The sequence below is a fragment of the Martes martes genome (genome assembly GCF_963455335.1).
Source record: "Martes martes genome assembly, chromosome: 6".
In the NCBI taxonomy this organism is placed as follows: Eukaryota; Metazoa; Chordata; class Mammalia; order Carnivora; family Mustelidae; genus Martes; species Martes martes.
In genome coordinates, this window is record NC_137893.1 from 101360215 (window position 1) to 101385244 (window position 25030).

Sequence of the window (25030 nt, forward strand, 5' to 3'; positions counted from 1 at the left end):
CCAATCACTCCCTCCCTTATGTTGCTTCTGCTTACTCTCCAGAAGTCTCTTCCCCTGAGCTCCTCCTGTCCCTGGAGGGCACCCAGCCACTTCCGGTTTGGTGCTGCCTGCTTCCAATAGATTTTGCTCAAATAAACTCCTAAAAATGTTAATAAAATTCCTTAGTTTATCTTTTAACAGAAACAAGCTTTAAGATTTTTGGAGTTGAGATTCATTTCAATATTCTGTTTCTTAAAGAAAAAGAAGGAAAGGAAAATGTAGGAGTGTTGCGGGGTGGGAAGAGGTGTGTGTGCCACATTCCCTGAAACTTCTTGGAGGACTCTTTAGAAGTCAGCCTGAGGTTCAAGGACTAGTTGGGAGGAAACAAGTATCAGGCATCAAAGTCTGAAAAGCTCCCCATGAGGGCAACTGCTGATAACTGGGAGCAGTTCCTCAGGAATTCTCTGAAATATCTTAAACCACTTATCTTTCTTCAAAGGCTTATTTAACTACTTAAAAAAAAGAAGAAGAAAAAAAAAAGAAAAGAAAAAAAAAAGAGAGCAAAATCCCTAGGTCTTTAATGGGGGTGGCTTTCAAATAGGCTGAGATAAAATCATTCTCTTAAATTTGTCTTTGAAGTGGAAATGTGATCATACAAAAAGCGCCAAAGGAGTAACAATTTCAACTGCTTTCTCAGGTGGCACATTTATAATCAAATGCATGAATTATAATATGATCTATTAGGTTAGAATTACCCCTTCTATCAAGGGCTCCCACCTGAGACCCATGCTTTGAGAAAAAAGGAACCATCTCTGAGAAAAAAGGACCATCACTTAAGAGTGGCCCCTAATTTCTGTCCATGGAGATTCCGGGCTCTTCACTGCTTGCCTCCATGAAAAAAGGCCAAGCAGGGAAAACATAATACTATTCCCTTGAGCCTGAATACCACCACTGCCATTGGCTAAAATACATTTACAGAGTTATTGGAAAAGTTATGACCTGCCATGCCCAAAATAACGATCTGACATTCTTCTAATTATACATTTTAAAGATTCATTTATTTTAGAGAGAGAGTGCACAAGTGAGGGGAAGGGCAGAGGGAGAGGGAGAGAGAGAAGCAGACTCCCCACTGAGCGTGGAGACCAACACAGGGGCTCCAACCCCGGGGTCCCAAGATCTTGACCTGAACTGAAACCAAACTGCTTAACCCGAATGAGCCACTCAGCTCCCACTTCTACTTATATTTGATGTCATTCCTGTATTTAGGAAAATTCGATCATTTGATTTCTAAATGCACACAGGCCAGAAGAATATCACTAGATTATCTTAATAAGAGCAGTCACCTCGTCACACATCCCCCGGTTTTAGGTCATGTTTTTTTAGTGATTTGCTTCTTTATTAATTTATTAACTGTTTCTCCCTTGAATATAAGATGGCAAAGAACCTGCAGCCTCAGGGTAAAATAGTGGCTGGCACATGGTTGGTACTAAAAATATTTTATAGAATATTAAATATTTGTTAATGTCATTCTTAGTACATACTTTATATTATATCGCTCTGTTGTGATGTCCCCCAAACTCAGCCTGTCACGCTATTAGTAAAAATACATCATACATACAACCTTTATTCAAAGCAAACAAACGATAGAAAAAGATCTTTAAATAATCAGGTATTCCATATGTTCAAGTGAATATGTTTTATTAAATGCATACTAATATCTTTCTATAGTATGTGAGTATACATAATAAATTAAAATGTATATATTTATTAAATATAGATATAATACCAGAACATGATTATTTCAGATGAGAAATCAAAATAAACCCATTTGTAAGTATCTTTTGGTCACTCCAAATTGATATTGCTCATAAAAAAATACACGGATTTTCCCTGGGGAAAAAAATTAATTCCATAGCAATGTAGTTAAGGGACATGTTTTATTTCATAGCTTTCTGCAAGCAAAATTCCTCTGATACAAAATGAGTTCAATGATACAGGTGCTACTGTCCACTCAAGCAAAAGAAAACCTCACATTTCTATGAATGCACTTTATAATTATATTCTTACAGTAAAATAGGTCTAGTATCCAGGATGCCTCTGGCCTCTCGAGAAGCCGCAGCTCAGGATCCGGGCCGGGCTCTTGAACCTCCCAGCGCCGGCCGGGCGGCGGGGCCTAAAGGAACTTCCTGGGCGCGTCGGTCAGATACTGCTTAAACCTGTGTGTGTGTGTGTGTGTGTGTGTGTGTACGTGCTGTTTGCCCTCCATCTTTTCTTTTACAGTGAAGTCATCTCAAAATGTATCCCCGGTGTGTGTCTTTTGGTTTTTCAGAGTTTCTACAGAAGCAGGAAGATGTCATGAGGTATCCGTGGGCCGCGGCCGCAGCGCACCGGTGGACTTACCTGCGGGGACGCTCACCGGCTCTAGTGTGGGCTCCGCGCGACCGTGCGGACGTGTCCGTGCCGCTGGACCGCCTTCCTCCCCCCTCACATACCATGTGACTTTGACCCCAGAATAGCTGACAAAACATTATACAGATAAAATAAAAGACAAATACACAAATAAGGCCATCTGCAGAATTTTAAACTCACTTCTTGCAATTATTTCACAATAATTTCTACATCATATTTTACATCTTTCAAGCTTAAATAATAAATTCTCAAGGAAGGGCCGTGGTGGAACCAAGTGCACTATCTCTTGGAGGACTTGTCCAATTTGCTGGCAGGTGATTTCCTCTGGGGCGTGGGGATTTTGGAAGGCTTGGCTGTAGCTGGCCGAGAACCTGCTCGGGGGGTAGGCCTGTGTGTCTGGGGCACAGTCTCCACGTCGGAGCACACGGACTGGATTTCTGAAATGTCAAAGTCGGATGCATCGCTGCCTCGGCGGCTGCTGGCCCTGCTGCCAGCTTTGCTTCCGGCTCGGCTTCCGGGTCGGCTGGGAGTCTTCTTGGGGTCTGAGGAGACAGGACGGACAGGGTTGAACCAGGCTTTATTAGTACTGGGTCCATGGGCAACACCTTCTTGAAAACAAATGCCACCTTTAATCTCCACAATTTTTCTTGTCGCCTGGTAGGTGCTCAGGAGACCTGGGGATTCATGGCCTTTTTCCATTCCACTAGGGAAGGTAGCCTCACTCTGAGTAGAGATAGGTTCACAAACTAAAGGTACGTTTGGGCTGAGTGACTGAAAACAGTATTCCACTGACTACAAACCAAACAAATATGAGGAAGATCCCTACAATTTAAAATTACCTAGGGCTGAGCAAACACGGAGCAAACCCTTAGGTGTAAGTTTTGCCTGAGGATAAGTGATTCAAAACACATGGGAATTTAAAAGAGAAGACTTGAAAGACACTTCCTGCTAGCTGAGCCCACAACCCCAGGGGCTGGGTTCACTATTCTGTGAAGAAGTAGAAGTGCCATGGGCTTAAGGCCCAACATGGTTGGGTTTTTCCAACCACCCAAGAACAGAGCCCAGGGCAACTTATGAGCAGGTGGAAGGGCCCAGACCTTCCAGCGCAGGATATGGGTAGGACATGGCTGTGGTGTTTCCTATGTTCACCTTTCTTTGGTACTTTCCAAAAGTGATTTTCCTGTCCCTTAGTCTCATGACTCATTTAACCTCTACCACAGTGGAAGGACTGGACTAAGTGTCATTTCAAAAGAATACAGCATCATCAATTCATTATTTCATCCCCAAGGAAGAAGAGCAGAGGCTCGAGTCTTCCGATCCCACTGCAAGAAGCCCTTAGAGACGGACCCACGCGGCACTCACCAGCAAACTGTGTTCGGACTCTGGCTGCTGCCGTGGTTATCAAGCCACTGTCGTCCCCAGAGTGGAAACCTTTCCCTGATAAATAGCCGGGGAGCCGAAGCTTGCTTCCTTGGATTGGTGTGCCCTGTATTTAATCAGTGAAAGGACATTTCAAGAAATTGCTCCTGCTGTGTGATCTTCCACTAACAGCCTATTACAGATGAGCGAAAACCCTCTTCGGGATGGGGAGCGGGAGAGGAGGAAGCGTTTTTGATTAAGTGCTGCCTGGGGTTCTCACCGCTCACTTTCCTCATTTCTTATTCTCTCCCTGAATTCAAACGGAATTCATGTTGAAGAGAAAACACAAAAATAGAAATCCCCAAATGATAGCAAGGGGGAAAAAAAAAAAGCTAATTAAACCATGAGCACATTAGTATCTTCCAGGTTGTCAGCAAATATTACAGAGTTAGGAGAGTCCTGCCAGAAGGATGGGGAGCGCACATAGAGAGAGAGAGTGAGGGACTCCGAAAAGTTGTGCTTGGATAGTCTGTGGCCTCCAAAGCTTTTAGGGAACCAAGCAGAAAAGAACAGACAGAATTAGGACAATAAGTAAACAAGGCCTAAACAGTCACCATTTAAACAAACTTAGCTGAAAAAAACATGCAGTGACATTTTCTAACTTGGTACCATGCCACTGTACCTACTTCCAATACCTTCTGTGGTCCTTCCACATGAAACATGGAGGTGATGCTTAGGGAGAACACTTAAAAAATTCTTAAGTTCACAGAGAATGCCTAAAGCAATCACGACTATGAGATTTTATTATAAGTCTAAAATCACTGCATTTTTTCCAGATCACTACACCATTCTGAAAAATCTCCTGAAGTTAAAAAAATAAACAGAAATCCCAAGAAATAGAAGGGATGCCATTTTGCCTCAATTAACTTACAGGGAGCTGTTTGGTGGAAAGGAATCTACACACATTACGTGTGTGTGTGTGTTTTAATTAGTTTTTCCCTTATTAGTTGTGAATGTTTAATAGAGCATATGTAAGACCTTTTGATACTTCAGAGTTACAATCTAATATAAATGTCATATTTGAAATTCATGTACATATGCATTCTAGCATACATTTAAGAATGGAATTTATATGTGATTTGTAGACATATAAAACTTAAGTTTTCAAAATACTTTTCAAAGGTGTCAGGATAATTAATCTTCACACTTACCTAATCACAACTTTTTTATAAATGGGAAAGATGAGGGCCTGAAAAGGGCTGTGGTTTGCCCAAGATCTGGCAACTGTGATCAAGCTAAATTCCTAACTTTAAAAGAATCTTAACAATCCATGAAAAGAGTGAGGACCCCCAAATTATGACATATATCATTCAAGGTGGCAGAATTCACTGCCATGTGAGACCCAAATCATTCTTCTCAGAAAGCCTTGACTGTTCTTATTTTATTGTCACAAACCCTACCTAGTTCTCTTACAGACCCCTCCACAGAAATATACTATTGCTTTCTCTGTTTGGCTATTTTGTCTATGAGGCTACTGGAAATGAAACATAATTTTATAGTAGTTAAAGTAACACACTTAAACTCTAATCCAGGGGAGTCTCTTGAACTAACCCAATAGCACAGCCCCCAAAATTTAAAACACACATGCCACTTGAGGGTCCTTAAATTGTTCTCAGTTTTCACAGGGGAAGGGAAGGAAAAATAAAAGATGGTATCAAAGGGGGAGGCAAACCATGAGAGACTCTTAAGTCTAGGAAACAAGCTGAGGGTTGCTGGAGTGGAGGTGGTAGAGGGATGGGGTGACTGGGTGATGGGCATTAAGGAGGGCATGTGATAGAATGAGCCCTGGATATTAGATGCAACTAATGAGTCACTGCCCTCTACCTCTGAAACTAACAATATAGTATATTTAACTAGATTGAATTTAAATAAAAATTTTTAAAAACCTTCTCAGTTTTTGCTACAACAGATGCATCATAAGTGGCAGGCGTCTCCAGATAACATATGATACTAACCCCTTTCACCGGAGGGAAGGGGTGGACAGGAGGGGTCAGGGAAGGAGGAAGAGCTGATGAAGGCATTGTCTCTGCCTCAATTCTACCATCACCAGCAAGGATTCTTTGAATCATTTCCATCTGAGTCATGAGAGTAATAAAACATTCTCTGCTTACCTCTTATTATCCATCCAAGGATTAAATAATAGATTAGAAAAGCAAACTTTTTGAAAAGCATAAAGGGCTTTTTAAAGGTACTATAGCATTTTCATAAAAGGATCCTGGCCTTTAACATGAAATCCCCCCTTCATTTCCAGACAAATCGTTGAGGGACTCCCCCACCCCATTATTGTGATTCTAATCAAATATGTGATTACTTGATACCTATGTGTATCATTTTACAGAGAACGTTCTTTCAAATCTGTGTGGTGGACTTTCAATTGAATGTAGATGATCTGATAGATGAGCTAGCTTAGCAAATTTTATATGACCTAAATATCTCATCCCCATCAATCAGGCCATGTTAAAAAGCTAAAGCATATTTAAACAGTAATCTTTAAGGTCTAATAAAGACCCACACCTATTGAAAATGGCAGAGAACATCTTGCATACCTCAGCCCCCCAACCACGGTACTGATAACTAAAAGGCTTATGGCTTACCCATCCAGTGTTCTCGGGCAGAAACAAACGTAACAAACATTTGGAAGGACTGTGCTCATAAGAAACACTCAATAAACATTCTTTCAATGGAAGTGATTTTCTCTTGCAAATGACAGTGCTTCTCACTCTTACCTAAAGGGGGATTATTGCATTTCTTGCCCAAATTATGGTTAGAAGCATGAGCATACCATGGGCTTTAAAAGAAATTTCACTTAGGCCTGAATATAATCTTCTGTGTGTCACTCTCTCAAGGGAGAAAAGTCAAGTTAAGTATGAGGAAGAGAACAACAACAACAACAACAAAAAACAAAGGAGGTACACGGAGCCTGCAAAGTGGTGTCACTATGCTCAGCTGACACCATTCAAAAAGCTATGAATTCTCGGGGCACCTGGGTGGCTCAGTGGGTTAAGCCTCTGCCTTCGGCTCAGGTCATGATCTCAGGGTCCTGGGATCGAGCCCCGCATCGGGCTCTCTGCTCGGCAGGGAGCCTGCTTCCTCCTCTCTGCCTGCCTCTCTGCCTACTTGTGATCTCTCTCTCTGTCAAATAAAAAAAAAAAAAAAAAAATCTTAAAAAAAAGCTATGAATTCTCTATTCTATGAACCCCTTACTCTGATGTCTTTCCAGAAATGCTGAGTTGATACTTGTCTTATAGAAGTCTATAAAAGACAAGGTATTGTCAGAAGTACGTGTGTTAAGGGAGAGGTAAAGCAATGTTAGTGCGTGACAGTTTCAATGAAAGAAGACTGTTAGACTAGGATCTGGGGCCTTACGATACCTCTGCAGATGGCACGGAAAAGTCTGAACACTCTGCTGGTTTACAAGGAGTTGACATTTTGCTGTTTGTCAACCATGGTTTACCATAATTGCGTGTTAAAGGATGGAGAATCTGTATGGAACAATGGCAAATCAAATGTAAAGGATAGCAGATAAAAAACAACCACAGAAAGAGATACTCATAGCCAAGAGTAACATTTCACAGTAAGAATGATAATAATTAAAAATAAATGGAAAGATCTGATGGCAAATCATATACACCAAATAAATAAATAAATAAAGCTTTATTTAAAAGGGAAAAAAAACACTCTGAAAGGCAACTAAAGCTCCTAAGCAGATAGTCTCCATATGGGCCACAAGGCAAATGTGTGTGTGTCTATGTGCATATACATCTATATATACACATAGACACAACACATATTTAATCCTTCATCTGTCATATTTGAGAAGGGAAACACATGGAGAAGACTGGCCCCACAAATTCTCGGGTCCTCAAACACTCAAAAGCACCCTCGAGACAGTGATCACACAGGAGAAGGACAACACTTCCTATCTGAGTCCTACCTTGGGTGTGCTGGCGGCGGGGACCTGTGGCGAGGCTGCCTGGCCAGCCTGACTGGATACAGAAGTTGATCGGTTGGGTGACGCTCCTCGTGATGAAGGCCGTGATCTTCGGCCCCGGGGTCGGAAGGCAGCCATACCCTGACTGGCACCATCTGCTAAAATGAACTTCTCCCGGAGCTCCATGTTTGTCCTTCCTTTAGCTGGATTATGTGACACACACAGCAAGGCACGCAAACAGAAGAGGAGGGGACAAAAAGAGGCGCTCAATCACTTACAGGAAGAACAACACCTTGGCACCACAGACCATGTTGAGGAGTTCAAGAACAGCTTTTTGCCATGCCAACTCCAACGCAGCATAACAAAAAGTTAAATGCATTCCTTTACAATGCATTCCTTTTGGATACAAGTAAGTTTGGGAAAGAAAAAAAAAAGTGTGTTTATTCTAACACTAGACACCAGCAAGAATAACCACTATTAAAGAAAGAGTCAGCATGAAAATGGAAAGCTCATGCTAAAATATTGTTAATCCACCAGCTACTGATGCCCACATGGTTCGTCACCCTTCCCCACACTGAGAAGACAAGCCAGTAAGGCAGGGACTGTGGCTTTTGCATGTACTACTGAGGTAAGGAGAATGCCAGTATTTTAACACTGGAATTAACCAAACAACAGGATTACACAGAATGAGAGATGGCCCATTAATCATGAGGACAACATATAAACTCTCAGGTTTTTCACTTAAATGAGGCAACCAGTATTCTTATTTTATGCCTTGGAAAACTCGGTTTAACCGACATGCAGTAACAAACATCAGACCCAAGGATATGAGGTAATCAGTGATGCAACACTCATACAAACACATATGCACACGGAGAACACTGCACAAGAACCCGATGAGCAACGTGTTAGCATGTGTCTGATCACTTAGAGAGCACCTATGTTTGTGGCACACTGGCAGTGTGCCAATGGTTCTGCATTTAAATTTGGAAGCACCAGCTCAGTTGGATATGAGTTAAGCCATACGCGATGGATGAAGCGTGTTATCTTAAAACAAATGATTAAAGCAAGAATGTAAAAGTAGGAAAGAGAAAAGGCAAGAGGGGAGAGGCAAAGACGGGGGTTGCCAACCTATAGTAGGCTGAGTAGTAGTAATTGAAGAGTTTGATTCCGAACGTAACATTTTACTCCCATGATGATGAACTAGAAAAAATGACACAGGATACCAATCACATTAAAGAATACTGTTAGCAAGAGAAGAAACAAAGTACAGTAGTTGAATATGCAAAAGGGTGCTCAGATCCGGCTTTTAGCACACATTTTAGAAGAAAAGTTGCATCAGGGAAAGAAGCACTCAAAGATTTGACTCAGTAAGAAAAACTATTTGGAAGACTTGGCCACAGTCACACTAACTTTCCTAAGCAGCAAGTCAACAGGATACTACATATTCTATTTGCTTCGTCTCCTAAGTGGAACTACAGCACTGGACGCTGCGGTATTTCCAAAATATTAAAAGAGGGAGTCATCGCGATTATACCCTTTGGCGGGTGTATCTTTGACCTGCAGAGAGCAGAGCTACTGAGTAGGGTCGTAGGACGATCCTGGGTGTCCTTAGCAGAGCAGCCTGCTGACCCACAGAAACTCACTCTGATGTACCTGCACAGTCAGATGCCGGCATCGAATTAACAGAGGCCCCGCTGGAAGAACCCCGGCCTCCCACTTGGTAACCGAAATACTATCGGCACGGACATTTGCTGTTGTTCGTTTAAGGGGATTGAAATGAGCTCACAGGTTAAAGAAAATCATAAAAATGTTATTGCTTTTTTTGTTTTTGTTTTTGTTTTTTCCTAAGGAAAAATGGGCCAACTAAAGTAAACGGGACCTAACTAGACACTGCAATCAAATGACCACCTGTAAGGTCAATCAATTAAGAATTCCACAATTGACTAGAGGATCTGCAAAATGAGGAAAATAATCAAAGATAATCAAAGATCTTTGGCTGGTAGGTATGGCATGAGCTACAGTATCATTTGTTTATATTTTCAACATGCTCATCTATAGCTTCGAAGTAAGAGTCAAGTTCACAGTTAATGATGATTTTCAAAACTTTTAGGTATTAACTTTCCTTACCTTCCCCCAATATGAAAAACTTCCACTTTTAAACCTTTATTGTCCAGCATGCTCAGTCCCCTTTACCTCAATCTGCTTTCATTTTACGTTGCTATGTAATGACAGGTGAAATCCTTTCCCTAGTTGGTGTAATTACTCATTTTGAAAATTGCAGATGGAAGCATTTCCCTAAAGATAAAAAAATCTATTCTCGTATTTCCTGCCTATCAGTCTCATATTTATCCAGAAGATGTAAGGAAAAAAATGAGAAGAACATGGTTTACATGACTGCCACAAGTTCTTTGGGAACTTTAGGCTGACAGAGACCAATGTGAAACATTCATTATTGTAATAAATGACCAAAATTATACCCAGCATGTTTTTGATGCTGGAAAATAGTACACAATTGATATACTTTCATGGTGTTACTATCTTAACATAGCAACTCCTTACCCCTGCAAGGATCATTTTTCACTAAGAACTCATCAAGTGCCATCCATCCACCTCCGACACGAACCATCACAGTACTTCGTAGGATCCGAACAAGTCGCAGCTGCTGGGAGTCTCCAAACTGTGAAGACGAAGGAAGAAAGAACCTCTAATTGTCAACAGCAAGTCTATGCTAAAGGATGATGTACAGTCTGCAGTAGCTTAAGCAACCAACTTAAATTTCTTGCTTAGTTCACAGCGATTAGTAAAATCTCAGGAAAGGGGGTTTGAAATGATCTGCGTTAGACTGCTGCATGCTGATTTAGCCCAAAGGAAACAGTTTGGAAAAAGCTAACAAAGGTTATCAAGTATAATACTGAAGCTCTGTCCAAGAAACGATTTTTCTTTATGATAGAAACATTAGTAAGGCAGTAATTGACAAATATTTCTAGAAATCAAACACAGACATGAAAATAAGCAATGGCCCACTAGCCCAGGGCTTACATAAGATTCTAAAGAAAATCTAATAAACTCTAATTCTTCTTCATTAAAACTTCCTCTTCTACTAAAACTGTTTTCCACAGAAATCTGTGAGAGAAATCTCCATAAACTCATTTCGTTTTCTCTAAGAGCAGTTTTGATTTAGAGAGATTAAATGTAGTAAACGAACATGACCAACAAAAATTTCACAGTCAACTAAAATTTCTGCATCACTAATGATCTGGTAAACCAATTTGTTAAAGGCTGGATTAATGTGCCATCTTGGATTACTATAACATTAGAACAGCCAGTGACACATTATTAATGATACAGCTTTCAAATCTAACAGGCTTTCTCTTAAAGCGTTTATACCATAATTACTGACACTAATAAGCAGTCGTGTTCTTACCCTTTCAAAGGATCTCCAATCACTTGAATACACTACAAATTCTGCAAGTTCTGAATAAATGTCTAGACTACATAGTTTCTGATCGTAAAATTTATCTTGAAAGCCCATGAGAAATAATTTTATACTTTTAAATCATTTCTAATAGGCTCATGTTCAGCTTGTAAAAATCACCAAACCAAATTTCATGGCTGCCAACCCAGCAGATACCAAGCAAAATCAATAGCCAAGTAAACATAAATAAAGCTTCTTTTAAAGGCAGGTAAGATACAATTGTGACTTTGACTATTTGTCCTGGCTCATGATGGATAATCAGAAAGCTTTATTTTAAGTAGAAACAAAATCTGCCACTTTTCAATATACTTTAACACTGAGTTTCAGGAAAGGAACCCTAAAACAAAGCCAACCATTCAAGACCCTGAAACTCAAAAGGACCTGGATGAAAAGCATGTAAAATGCACCAGCAGGAACTCATGCGTTTTACATCAACCCTTTTTATATTGCTATTTCTAAGTCCATTTTCAAGCCTTGAGATTTAAACTTTCTTATAAATTGAACCAGTTCCTGAAATGTAAATTAAAATTTAAAAATCAAAATATATTTTTATTTTGTTAGAAAAAAATTGGTGCTGCTAATAAGCGAAGGAAAAGGAAGGGATTTAAAGAAAATTACCCTTAAGAAACCAGATAATTAGACCAGATACTTTCGGTCCAAGATTATGTTCAAAGCAAAAGTTTTCAGGAGATGATGTATTTTATAGAGATATTTCAATTCTAATAAATATGATTTAAATTTTTATTTTGAGAGGTTATTCCCTAGACAACTAACATTGTCTTCAGAATTCCCCTAATTTTCCTAACAGCCAAATCGTGAGACAAGAAAAAAAGAGACTAATGTTTGCTTTTAGTGTTTTGAGTGAATAAAATCTTTTAAGGTTAGCATTTTTCTCATCCTTTCCACAAATAAAAAATACTATCCCAAATGTTGACTCAGAAAATAACAAGAAGGGATCAGAACAGTAACTTTTTATATATTATAACTAATGCCAAGTTTTAAAGACATCCTTTTCATATATTATAACTAATGCCAAGTTTTGAAGACATCTATTCAAAGGAGCTGAAAATTTCTATTTGAAAAAAGTTATGCGCTTGCAATGAATGGGGATAACAGGGAATTTGAAACCTAAGAGGTAATATGGCTTAAAAACCTAGCGGCAGAGTGAGATCTAACATGTTATGTATGGTCAGGTGTTAAAAATAGTACAGTTCTTTCCAAAAGCATACAGTGAAAAACCCTTCTCTTTGTTTAATTTTTCTTGTCTTTAGTTCTAAAAATTGTGATCATGACACAGGGCCACTGGACAGTTTATATTGACTTCAGTGTAAAGCCAAATGAGTTAAAGTGTGATTTTAAGATTTCACAGAAGTGGGGCACCTGGGTGGCTCAGTGGGTTAAAGCCTCTGCCTTCGGCTCGGGTCATGATCTCAGGGTCCTGGGATCGAGCCCCGCATCGGGCTCTCTGCTCAGCAGGGGGCCTGCTTCCTCCTTTCTCTCTGCCTGCCTCTCTGCCTGCTTGTGATCTCTGTCTGTCAAATAAATAAATAAAATCTTTAAAAAAAAAAAAAAAAAAGATTTCACAGAAGTTATCAGAGATACATTTCCTCAAAAGGAATTGATACCAGTTAAGACCTGCAGAGTTAAAATTCCTGCTCAGAAGATGTAAAGTCCTGAATCAGTGGATTAGGACAAATGCAACAATTGCTGCTTCGGAGAGAACACATCACTTGTGGCTGAGTGCCAAAGAGACTTCTCACTACTGTCTTCCCACGTCACCGCCCAGTGCAGATCCTTCTCTAGCTACTGCTGACCTAAGGACCACAGAGTTTGTTTGTTTGTTTTTTAACCTCAATAGTTAAACACAGCAAAGAGATGTGTGCAGAACCAAATCTGTGTTCCAGTAAGTATTTGCATAAAACATTATCCTAGCAATGTTATTAAACCGGAACTAAAAATGGCATTTCTAACACTATGACCAGTCAAGCTGCAATTTATTATCTGGTTTGCTTAAAAGTAATCTCCTCATTTGAGACACACGGCAAAAAGGAATCCTGGATCAAGGACCCTTACAGCGTTTACAGAAACACCACGCCAACCAACAATGTAGTAGCTAGGGCAACAGCATGGGAAAGATTGGCCATGGCAAGCTTTAATGACTATGAATTAAAGTTAAAAAAAAAAAAAAATCATTGGGAACTTGAGAATACATTCCACTGGTTTATACCTGATTTCCCAGGAAGAACTGATAAAAAAAAAAATGAAAAATGGAAGAAAGACACAATTAGTTCAATAGGAAACTTTCTATATGACTCTAGAACACACACATACAATCTGTCACACTCTGGGCTCCTGGATATAGTATCTAGTTTAGAGATGTGCAGGTACCCGCTGGTCCAAACATAAACCATATAATCAGTAAATTTTCTATAAAAGTTTTTTTTTAATCTTTGGGTTTCATATTTAGGTTAGAAATTCAAATATGCCGATGAATATTTTCCAATATGGAAATACAAAAACTAAAATCAAAAAGAAATTTTGCTTGTAAGTAACATACTGTATTAGGGAAACTCAGCACATTTCCTATCTAGCTACTACATGTAAGAGATATTCCAAAAAAGAGAAAAAAAGATAGAAGAGTAACAAAGTCACACTGGTGTTCAAATAACTGTTTCGAAGAAGGTGAACTGAGCTTTTAAGATTTTGAACAAAAAGAAAAATAACTATGCAAGTGGGAAACATTGCCTCTCCATATTTCTAAAAATGATTCAACATTTTTAACTTTGTTGTTCTGGCTTGGAATAGCTTTGTTATCAGAAAATGAAAACTTACCTGTAATCATAATAAAATACATTTTAAAGTCACAGGAAGCAACCTGAGTATGTGGGATGTGTTTTCCTCCTCAAAGTAAAATGCGTGTCAGAGATATATCCTATTTTACAAAATGCAGGCTATCTCTACATCATTTAAAATGACAAAAGCTGGAATTTCATATACCATTCTATTGTGATGTGAGGTAAAAAATAAATAATTAGCATTCCTGGAAAGCAATGCAGTTCAAATTGTATACAAATTTCCATTGTTATGCTTCAAGAGAACTAAATAGTTTTGAAAACTCACCCTATATTTGTTGTCTCCAATCTGTTCAACTTGAAATCGTTTTGCACATTTACACTTCGCTACCTGCCTTGTCACCTGCCAAAAACAATGATGAAATATCCATTTTAAGGTTAACATGACATTGCAGAGTCCACAAACAACTCAACACAACTCAAGATGGAAATAAAATGGCGGCGCGAATCTGTGCATGGTGTCCCGGCAGCGCCCGCTGCTGCTGTTGCAGGGGGTTGGGGTGTGGAGTACCTCGTCTTCGATTTTGTCCGCATCGGTGACGGGTTTATATGCATCTTTATTTGGGTGAAGGGCTGCTACAAATTCATAGTAGTCAATATATCCATCACCATCTCGGTCAAAGATGTCTGCCACCGCACTCATCTCCAGGCGGCTGGTTGGAAACTCTAAAATTTTTGAAATAATAGTAAGTATGATTACTGAGGTACAGCTGAAAAATAAAATTGTAAAATACTGAACAGTATACATCGTGATGATCTGATCCTTATACATATTATGAAAGGAGTCCTTCCATCAAGTTAATTGACACACCACCACCTCACAGTTTTCTTTTTGTTTTTTCCTGAATATTTAAGTTCTACTCAGAAAATTTCAACTACATAATATCCAGTGTTATCAACTGTAGCCATCACATTGTACTTTAGAACCTCAGACCTTACTCATCTTACAGTTTGTACCCTTTTACCAGGCTGTCCCCATCTCCCCCACCTCCCAGCCCCTAGCAACCTCTTTTCTACACTGTGGGTCTCACTCTGTATGTAGATTCCACGTATAAATGCGAATTAAGATACTCTCAGAATAAGCCATACTATATTCTCAAAGTTTTTAAGACCTGTAGTTTATAATAACATTTTACAAAAAGATTTAATCTTAAAAAAAAAAAAAAGTTAAGTAGTATACCTTGCTAATTCTGACTCAGTTGTATTATTTCTATCTTATGTAGCCAGTTAAATTATCAGGGTCATCAAATATATTAAAATCCTCTTAAAAACTGATTTATATTATAACAAATGAAACCACAATATACAGGACCTACATTTATCTTTAATTACTACCAGGGTGAATCATTTAAAATTGCTGTTTTTCTTGGTTGAAAACCTTAAAATTAGCAAATTTCATATGGTTCAACTACCACTTTATTTAAGGATTATATGAATTTTATGTATATGAATTCATATCATATATACACTCATAAGATTATATTAAATTTACTTTAAGAATTATTTCCAGTAACATCTGCCCAAGAAATCACATCCATATGACTCAACCATCAAACAAGGTGACACATACCTTAAGAATTCTCAAAGAGTTCTAATTTCCCACTAATGACAATGATCAGATGTCAATTAGAACAAAAAAGGGAAGAGGCTGACTTGAATTTACTGATTTCCTATTACAGGTCGGACAAAACAATCTAAGAATCAAATATTATTAACTTTATTATACTAATGAGGACACTGCCTCAGGGAGCAAGGAATATACCAACTGTGGTTACATGAGTATGAAATAAGCCTGACCCAAAACCACACGTTTCACCAAGGACACTTCCCTGAGGGCATGACTTCATAGCCAAGTTTAAAGGCGATGCTTTATTAGTAACACAAGCTTTAAAGTGTGCTTATTTTCTTTAAAAATGACATCGTTTACAGTCACTTCTCTTGGGACTTACTTGAGGAAAGAATTCCATCAATAAATTCTTGTCGGGTTATTTTCCCATCCTGATCTTTATCAATTCTCCTGAAGAAGTCCATCACTCGAGATTTCTTATGATTCATCCATCTCATGTATTTTTTACGCCAGATATCAAAATCAAAGTTAGCAAATTCCCTCAGCTGGAAAGGAAAAAAAGTATTTTTGGCTCATACAGTACACAAACGATATCTCCTACTTTATGAATAAAATTATTTTTAATGACCTTCCAGATAATGCACAGATCTTTCCCACTTCAAAAAAATAAAAAAGGTCTCATTTTGCAAAGGGAGCACAGAAACATCTTTCCTATAATTTCACTACTGTCACTGGTTGTTCTTTTCAAATAAAAGAAACATACAAAGCTCCTCAAAAAGTCAAACTAACAATTTCTGATAGTGCCAATGTGACAAAGGTGAACTGCCCCAAAGAGACACTACTGGTAAGTTCTGTGCCTACCGGACAGCAGGCCCAGCTCAGCAGCTCTCACCTCTGCTCTCTTTCTCTCTGCTCTTTGCCATTCTACCATCTCGAGGCTTCTAAAAATTTCCCAGTTTCAGAATCTAAAACTCTAAATCTCAGACCACAGAATATATATATATATATATAATGAAAATACCTGAATCATCAGTGGTTATATTTCCCAGGTAATACCAAGCAAACATACATCACGCTGCATCTTCTCTTATGGAGCCAGGTTCTGATTATGTTAGAACATATTATAGTGGACCCTTGAACAACGCTGGGTTTGAACTGTGTGGGTCTGCTTCCATGAAAGTTTTTTACAAAATTTTAAGAAAGACGTGTTTTCTCTTCCTTGTGATTTTCTTAATAACATTTCCTTTTCTCTAGCTTACTTTATTATAAGAATATAGTATATAACACATACAACTTTGTTAATTGCTTTTTATAGGTAGGGCAATAAGGCTTCTGGTCAATAATAGGCTATTAACAGTTCAGTTTTGAGGGAGTTGACTATTTTGACTATGTGGTATGTATGTGTGTGAAGGCGCTGTTAGTGCTCCTAACTCCATGTTGTTCAAGGGTCAACTATAGTTTACTTTATTGATTCCCTAAACCCATATCCCATATTATCAGGGGTGCTGAACACAGGAGTTCTCTGACCTCCTCCAGTCTGTCCAAGGCGTCATTAAGCTTCCTCCTCCTTTCCAACGCAAGGAGCCAAACTTGCTGCCATTTGCTCACCAATAAATTGACCCTCGGATTCTTGGTTTCGATTTGTGTCTGTGATCCAGAGGGATATAAGCTTGATGCCGGAAAGCGTTTTCCTGTTAAAATGCAACTTTAGTTAGGAGGGTGGTTTCCAGGGTTCTGAAATATGTTAAGCCTTGGCCTTTATTGTTCCTAGCTAAAACTGAATCAACTTAATTATTTAGAAAGATCTTATTTAAATTTTCTAATGTTCAAGTTCAAATCTGTTTTACTTACCAAGGATCACATACTTTTCATATAAAACAGAGAAACATACCTGAAGGGCATTTAAATATAGAAAAGCTCTCTTTATAAAATTATGTTTAAAACATTTTCCAGCTTAAAATCCATGCCATTTCAATGACAAAGAAGTACCTTGTGAGCCTCTCTTTTGTTAAGGCATGATAAAATAAATCTCCCAGGGCAGTGAGACTTATCTTAGAATCAGCTACCCAAACCCAGCTGCCCTTCTTAAAAAAGAAGGCTGGAAGGAGGGCAGGTGAGGGCAGGAGACAGTGGCCATTCATTTGAGTCACAGCAAGATACTTCACAAATTCTGATCAAATAGGGACGTGTGTGTATGACTTCAGCTTTCACCCAAGTCTGTTTTCCACAGAGACTGCACATTTTCTGTGCATAGTCTCATAACCCTATTTACTGCCTTTACTAATTTTTTCTCCCTCTTTTCTGGCTATTTTTCACAAGCTTCTATAACATCACAGAACAGTTGTCTCAATGCATTTTTCTCATCTAACTAAATGATTGAATGTGGCCTGGAAAAACTACTGGCCTAAAGTCACGTAGGAAGAGTGTCCAAGCTGGGATTTGCCCAGAATTCCTCACTCTTATGAGGCTCTACAAAAATATTTACTGAGCATTTAACTACAAGGCAGGAAGTATGCTAAGCACTTCGTTCACATTAGCTTATCTAATCGTCACCAGAATCCAGTGAGGTTATAATTATCCCCTTTACAAATGTGTAAATTGAGGCTCAGAGAGAGTTTAAGTAACTTGTCCCAGGGTATATTTCCAAGGTGGTAAGGAGTCTGCCTCGAGAGTTCTTAACCACCACTTTGTTATCTTGCCCCCTTGGGTAATACAGCAACTACAAACGATCTGAAATAATTTTTTTTTTATTATGGCACCTTTAAGAAATGTACCAAATTACCACTATTCAGATATAAATTGAACTTCTTTTAAATCTTCTCCAAGCCTGCTTTATTGTTTTTAATGTTACTTTGTAACTTCCTTTCGTGGAGTCAAAGTAGACTAAGAAGTAAATACAGCCTGAAGTCATATGAACATGGGCAAAATCTATCAGACTGCCAGTCACTAATGAACAGTTAGGTCATGAACTATATCCAGGTCATGGTCATTTCTGCTATATCCCACCATAAGGTTATTTATATAACAGAAGCAAAGGGGATGATGGTTTCTGTTCTTGTTGTACATTTTTTCCAATTTCTTCTAGCTAATCTAAAAGATACCCTTCAAGCAAATAAAATTACAGAGAGGCCTGGATATATTTTTTTCTTTATTTTTAAATAAGCTGCTACAATATTTGAGCCCATGTATTCTTTCAAGGAAAACTTTTATGATAGAGCTCACAGAATCACCCATTGCTCTGAAATTTCAAGCGACAACTCAAAACTAACTTCCTTGGCTTTAGCCATGTGCATTTTAAAGAAATTGGCCACTGCTTACTTCCTGCTCGCCCCTTATCCAGGACCGGAATATGGGACTGTAATGAGGAAGGATCAGCCGCTCTCCTCTTGTAGGTCTTGGTAACTTTGTCCACATCAGGTTGTTTTCTGGTCATTTCCTCCATGAAGGTCTGAAAGGTCAAAGTCAATTAAAATAAGTACACCACAGAAAACTACCTTTAGAAATGAACTAAAAGCAAAGGATAAAAGGACCATGCTATTATTTCTGAAATTCACTCTGGGGGAAAAAAAAAAAAGCATAAGCCAACTTGTTATATCTTTAGGGGCCAAAAAATTGTAAGCCACTATAACATAGCATTTACTCACAACTAAACAATATGAAATGTTATATATACCTGGTAAGCAATTAGAGCACTGTATCAGTAATTTGTTTTAGCTTGACGACCATGCATGGGAGCAGCTGTATAATTAATATAACCTATCTGTGCATCAACCAGGATCTTCCAGAGCTTCTAAGCTCTTCCTGAAGAATCTTAAAGTGAGTCTTTATCTGCAAAGCAACTAATTAACTGGGCTGGTCCTCAGGATATCTCTGTAGCACATTTCACTAATGTATTTGAAATACTTCAGATGGCTTTGCTATACAGTGACATACAGCATACATATTAAATATGGATATATTTTAAATATTTCTGTTTATACATATACTATGCCAAGGGAGATAAAAGTTATTCAGGTTAAAGTTCCCATTTAAGAGGTCTGACTATCTTGCTGCTTCTTAGGCTTATTATTATTCGTGACTTAGAGATCCCTCTATCTGGAATATGCAGCAAAGACAGAGACTATGGTGAAAAGGGATGGAAAAAAGAGGAGGTGGATAAAAGTGAAAAGTAGAGAAACACACGTCTGGAATATCTGTGACACTGGAGAACTCTGATCACAGAGAACACGATGTGAGGCACTTCAGGGCCGTTATGGACATGAATGGCTCATACATTTTTAAAAAATAATTGCAATGCTAGCTGCTTAGTCAACTAAGCTGCCATTTAATGCTTCCCTTTATAAATGTGTATCAAAGTGACAAGCAAACAAATAAATCAGAGTCAGTGGGAGGCCCATCATTTCAGAGTTTAAAACAGGCAGGATAGAGAAGTCATTTGTTTTTTGGAGCAAGACGATGAGCTCCCTTGTAGACAGGGTGTGTCTGAAGTACTGATGGTCATCATGGGAGATGCGTGGCAGCAGAGAGTAAAATATGCAAGTATGGAGCCATAAAGCCCGGCAGAGCGAGGTCGCCAGAAGACGGAGCAGAAGGACAGGGCCAAACGGACGATAAATGTAAGGAAGGACTTGAGAAGTGTGTTTGAGGAAGTGACGGTAACCAGCACAAAGCAATCTCTTGAGAAGTTTGGCAGTGAAATAAAAACAGTATCTGAGAAGAGGGGGTTAGGATGATATTCATATTACCTGGTGTTCTGCGATGAGGGCTTTCACCTCTTCGATTTCCTGGGGGATGACTTCTTTGTCCTTGTCGCTAAGTGTAGTTTCAGCCCACTGCAACCAAGCCAGCAAAGCTTCCAGCAATTCCTGTTTCGCAATGAGCCCAGCCAGAGCACTTGCTAATCTCTGTTGATGCTGCTTCGCCCAGGCCAGCACCTGTTGGGGAAACAAATGTCTCTCAATTTCATCCATCCTAGTTAATAACTGATGTAAAAATACACAACATTTAAATGTAAATTCAGATCATCCTGGCCTGGGATCATAACACTGCCAGTCTTTCTAGATCCCATCAGTGGTACCGAGACCCAGATTGCGGAGGACATGAAAGCCCCCTCTGATGTTTGCCCCCACAGTTATAGACGGGGTGTCAAACACCCAGGCTTCCTTTAGATTTCTAATCTGAGTTCAAACACACATTCTCTGAAGGCTCAAGAATGCTTATTCCATGAAGTACTGTGGAAATAGAAATAGATAAAATCTTAAAATGCAGAATCCAGTTCATGTATGCAATCCATTCCCCAAGCATATACTCCTCTGAAGTACAGTTTGGGTGCTGGGTTATTCGACAATGTGGAAGTGGGACAAAAAGTCACACAGGGAACCAAATATTTGCTTTTTCATGCTTCAGGGACATAGCTGCAAAATGGCTTTACGTTTTTAAATAAAAGTGGACTGCAGAGACAGGTCATGCACAGAGGAAGGTTTGCAGAGGCCTCCTGTTCCCAGGGTCATAAATGTATCTCAGTTCTGTTACTGCTCTAATGATGACTTGAGACCCACTGACCTCCTCAAACCTGGCCCGGATGATGGTCATCCAGTGTTTGATGGTGGTGATGGAGTCAGGGTGGCAGATGGCCAGGACGGCGTCTCCCATACTGGTAGCTTTATTCAGTGCGGCCCGTTTTTCTTCCAGTTTCTTCATGAACTCCTAGAGCAGAAACAAAGACCTCGATCAGCTGCTGGCACTGGTTGAAAATAAAACTCCAGTGACGTGCCTGTGACCGTCAGAGTTAGACAAGTACACAAGAACTTCACCGGCACTATTCACTGCAGGAAACAATTCACTAATTGGGGAATTAAGAGAGGAGAAGGGACAACAATGGGAAATGAGGCACTTTCTAACAGGTATTTTTCTGAATACATGTATTAGATAACACCTCATGCTTTACAAGATATGTTACACAAAAAAACACACTCTTCTATATCTGGATAGCGTGTACATATAGTAATGGAGAACAGAACTAGGAGAGACAGTACCACCAGAGACAAAAATAATATTGATTGAAAAAAAATGCCCTCACAAGACTAGGAGGTTGTATATTTAAAACAGCATGAACTGTGTGCCAAAATATGTACCGAATGAGAGGAATATATACCAAAAAGGAAGAGAGAAGGCTGGGCAGGGAACTATAAATGTTTGGGGTGAGGGAGAGAGGGCCCAAATATCTAGCAGGAAAGAGTCAGGGAGAGCATGAAGGGGGTAGGCCTGATAGCCAGAAACAGTCATTCCCTGCTCTGGTGGGATGAAGAAGCCCTGACGGGCTCTAAAATGCTTTCAAATCAACTTTTCTGCAAATGTCTCACACACATAACTGCACTTTCTACCATAAGAACTGTATTCATAGATACATGAGTCACAGAACTCTGAAAGCATGGCTACAACTGAGGACCTCTGCCTTAAAAAAGGTCTTGTGCTTCCAGAACATCAGAGTGAATTTCAAGCATCTGCCAGCACCCCAGTCTGGACCCCAGCACTAGGAGGGAGGGATTCCTTAGTAACATGGACAAGGGCTGCAAAGGCTGCAGACTGAGGTGACACCCTGTACTATCCACACCATGTGATCAGGGTGATCATCTGAGAATGTGTTTCCTAGATGTCTAGCGACCTTTTCTTTTAAGGTTCTGTGCCGCAGCTCTGTCCCAAACCTCCTATTCTGGCATGTTGCCATGTTTCCTTACGTACCTACTAGACGTTAAGGGCCACAAGATCAAAATACTGTGTGTTATTCCATTTTGTGTCTTTGTGATTGAATGAGTGCTTTTTAACTTTCATTTACACATTTTTACTGCCGTCATGTCAAGGTTTGATTAATAGTATACTCCACTAACATGACCTATTTTTAAAATATCATCACCTACTTTAAAAAATTATTTTAATTTCCCCCAATACAGATCTGCTTAACTGAAGGGGGGGGGAGCTTTACTAGGAAGAGAAAACCAGAGGTCAATAACAGCTGTGCTTTCTCAAGGACAGGGGATCTGACCGTATACTTTTTTTTTTTTTTTAAGATTTTATTTCTTTATTTGACAGAGGGAGAGATCACAAGTAGGTAGAGAGGCAGGCAGAGAGAGAGGGGGAAGCAGGCTCTCTCTTGAGCAGAGAGCCCGATGTGGGACTCGATCCCAGGACCCTGAGATCATGACCTGAGCTGAAGGCAGAGGCTCTAACCCCCTGAGCCACCCAGGCACCCCCTGACCGTATACTTTTAATCACCCCTAACCAAACAGTGCCAGAGTCCTGCCCAGAACGCCATGGGCTGGATGGTCAACTCCCTGCCTGCATTCTATGCTCACCTGGGAAAGCTTGGCATTTTTTGAAAGTGGACTATACTGAGAAGTCTCTGGTCCTAGGGCTAAGAAATTAAATATTTTGTTTTACTTTTAGTTGCTCAGTGTGTGAAGAAAGCAGAGGAAATTAGAAAGAACGGATGAAGTTATGGCAAATTATTAGTATTAAGCAGCCCTTTATGAAATTACATGTAATTTTACACAACTTAAAAATATTTAAAGGTAATTTGTTGTAAAAACAAAAACCAAAACAAAAAGACCCCACAACACTACCACTGCTCTGGATACCCTGCTTCCTGATGCTTCTGGGGGTTTCCTGCTCCTGCTCTGAGGGTGCTGATACCCCAAGTGGGCACCTTACCGTAAGATGTTTGATATGTAAGAAGCTCCTCTGAGACCCAACTCTGTCAGTGGAACTCAACGCTGGCTGATAGGTCAGCCAACAGTAATATAATAGCTCTTCAAAACACTGAGCTGAATCAAAAATTTATAATAAATTTGATGTCATTTTCCTCCTCTTACATTCTAACTTCCACTTTAAATGGTTTATGGAACATTCCGATCCTCCAGATAATGTTAGACAAGCTCACATCACTTTTATTAATGACAAGGCAATATTTCACTGCTATAGGTTAGGCAGCCCATCATTGAGAGAGCACAGTCATCACAAATAAGAAGTCTCCACAGATGATGTAATCCATGCCACAATGGAACTCCTGACATCCTTCCAACCTGAACCTGGAAGATGAGCTTATTCAGTGGCGTTAAACAGATCTTTTAAATGGAAATGTTGACATTGATACTGCATTGAGTGTTAGCATTGTAAATTTCTAATTTTTTAAAGACAAAGGTTTAAAAAAAAAAAAAAAAAAAACAAGTGTTAAGAGGTATCCAGACCACTCTCCTAAGGGTTTTGCTAGTTCTAGGCACTGTTACAAAATAGATGTTGACCTGAAAACTCAGTGGCCAGATTTTTATTTGGTTAACTATCCAACAGTATATCTACTTACAGAATTCATTTTTAATTTATAATTTATACTACGGGCTACTTCTCAGAAGAATTTAAGGTGGATCTTGATTAAAACCAGAATTGGCAGGGCACCTGGGTGACTCAGTCATTAAGGGTCCTGAGATCAAGCCCCATAGCAAGCCCCACATTGGACTCCTTGCTCAGCAGGGAGCCTGCTTCTCCCTCTCCCACACCTCCTGCCTGTGTTCCCTCTCTTACTGCATCTCTCTCTGTTAAATAAATAAATAAAATCTAAAAAATAATAATAATAAAACCAGAACTGGCGGAGATTGAAAAATAAAATTTGAAGACCAGTTATTAAATTACTTGTTTGTCTTGTTTACTAAGATCAAACTTATTAATTTACAATTCTAATGATATAAGTTTATAAATGCCAAAGGCTCATGAAGGAAATTTCACCTTTGAAATGCACATGAAAGTACAATGAAACTGACCAGTTTTGGTCAGAAGCCAGATAACCTCCTAGAAAAATCAATGTTCTTCCAAAAGAGAGGAGACGGTGACTCACTTTAGAATAACCACCTTCTTCAAAAAGCAATCGTGGAGAGATAACTCCACTTATTTGGGGAATGGGGACACACCAATTAAGGAAAGAGGACAAAGGCAAATTCTCAAATGTGCTAGATCTTTAATTACTTCTCAGAAAGGGAAATATGCATGCAGTTGATATCTACAATCACGAGCCTATTGGATTTTCTCATTTAGTTTTACTTAGCATTTAGATAACTTACCTTATGCTGATCAATGAGTGTCCGAAGGGCATCCTCATCATCTGGGAGAGCACCATGGAAACGAAGGGTTTGCTCAGCCTCTGCCAGCCACTCCAGGAGGGCATGCACCACTGAGTGAAATTCCTCTGCCTAACAGTTCACACACACACACACACACACACACACACACACACACACACACCACAAAGAAGATCCCCAAAGATGCTTGTTAGTATAGAGTCCTCCTCTCAATGAAAAAAAAAGTATTAAATTTACATTGATTAACGATACGCATTATGCCCACGAAAA

The 25030-nt window shown here is 39.3% G+C and overlaps 1 protein-coding gene across 3 annotated transcripts in view; it reads right to left on the reverse strand.

The window, feature by feature from the left end:
* Positions 1–1898: 1898 nt before the first annotated feature.
* DST (dystonin) overlaps positions 1899–25030 on the reverse strand; it is a gene marked incomplete at its 5' end in the record, with an annotated part of 401175 nt that continues 378043 nt past the window's right edge. For 2 of the 3 annotated variants that reach the window (XM_080806481.1, XM_080806482.1), the window contains 14 exons: positions 1899–2930; positions 3751–3874; positions 7179–7289; positions 7742–7941; positions 10301–10418; positions 13444–13461; positions 14337–14411; positions 14580–14734; positions 16018–16180; positions 17163–17326; positions 18954–19083; positions 20381–20569; positions 21198–21341; positions 24743–24871. In XM_080806481.1, the coding sequence (XP_080662607.1) occupies positions 2668–2930; positions 3751–3874; positions 7179–7289; positions 7742–7941; positions 10301–10418; positions 13444–13461; positions 14337–14411; positions 14580–14734; positions 16018–16180; positions 17163–17326; positions 18954–19083; positions 20381–20569; positions 21198–21341; positions 24743–24871 (1983 nt within the window). In that variant the 3' untranslated portion in view covers positions 1899–2667. Of the gene's footprint in view, positions 2931–3750; positions 3875–7178; positions 7290–7741; positions 7942–8869; positions 8942–10300; positions 10419–13443; positions 13462–14336; positions 14412–14579; positions 14735–16017; positions 16181–17162; positions 17327–18953; positions 19084–20380; positions 20570–21197; positions 21342–24742; positions 24872–25030 lie in introns of all 3 variants that reach the window. The other variant, XM_080806480.1, reaches the window with a different exon arrangement.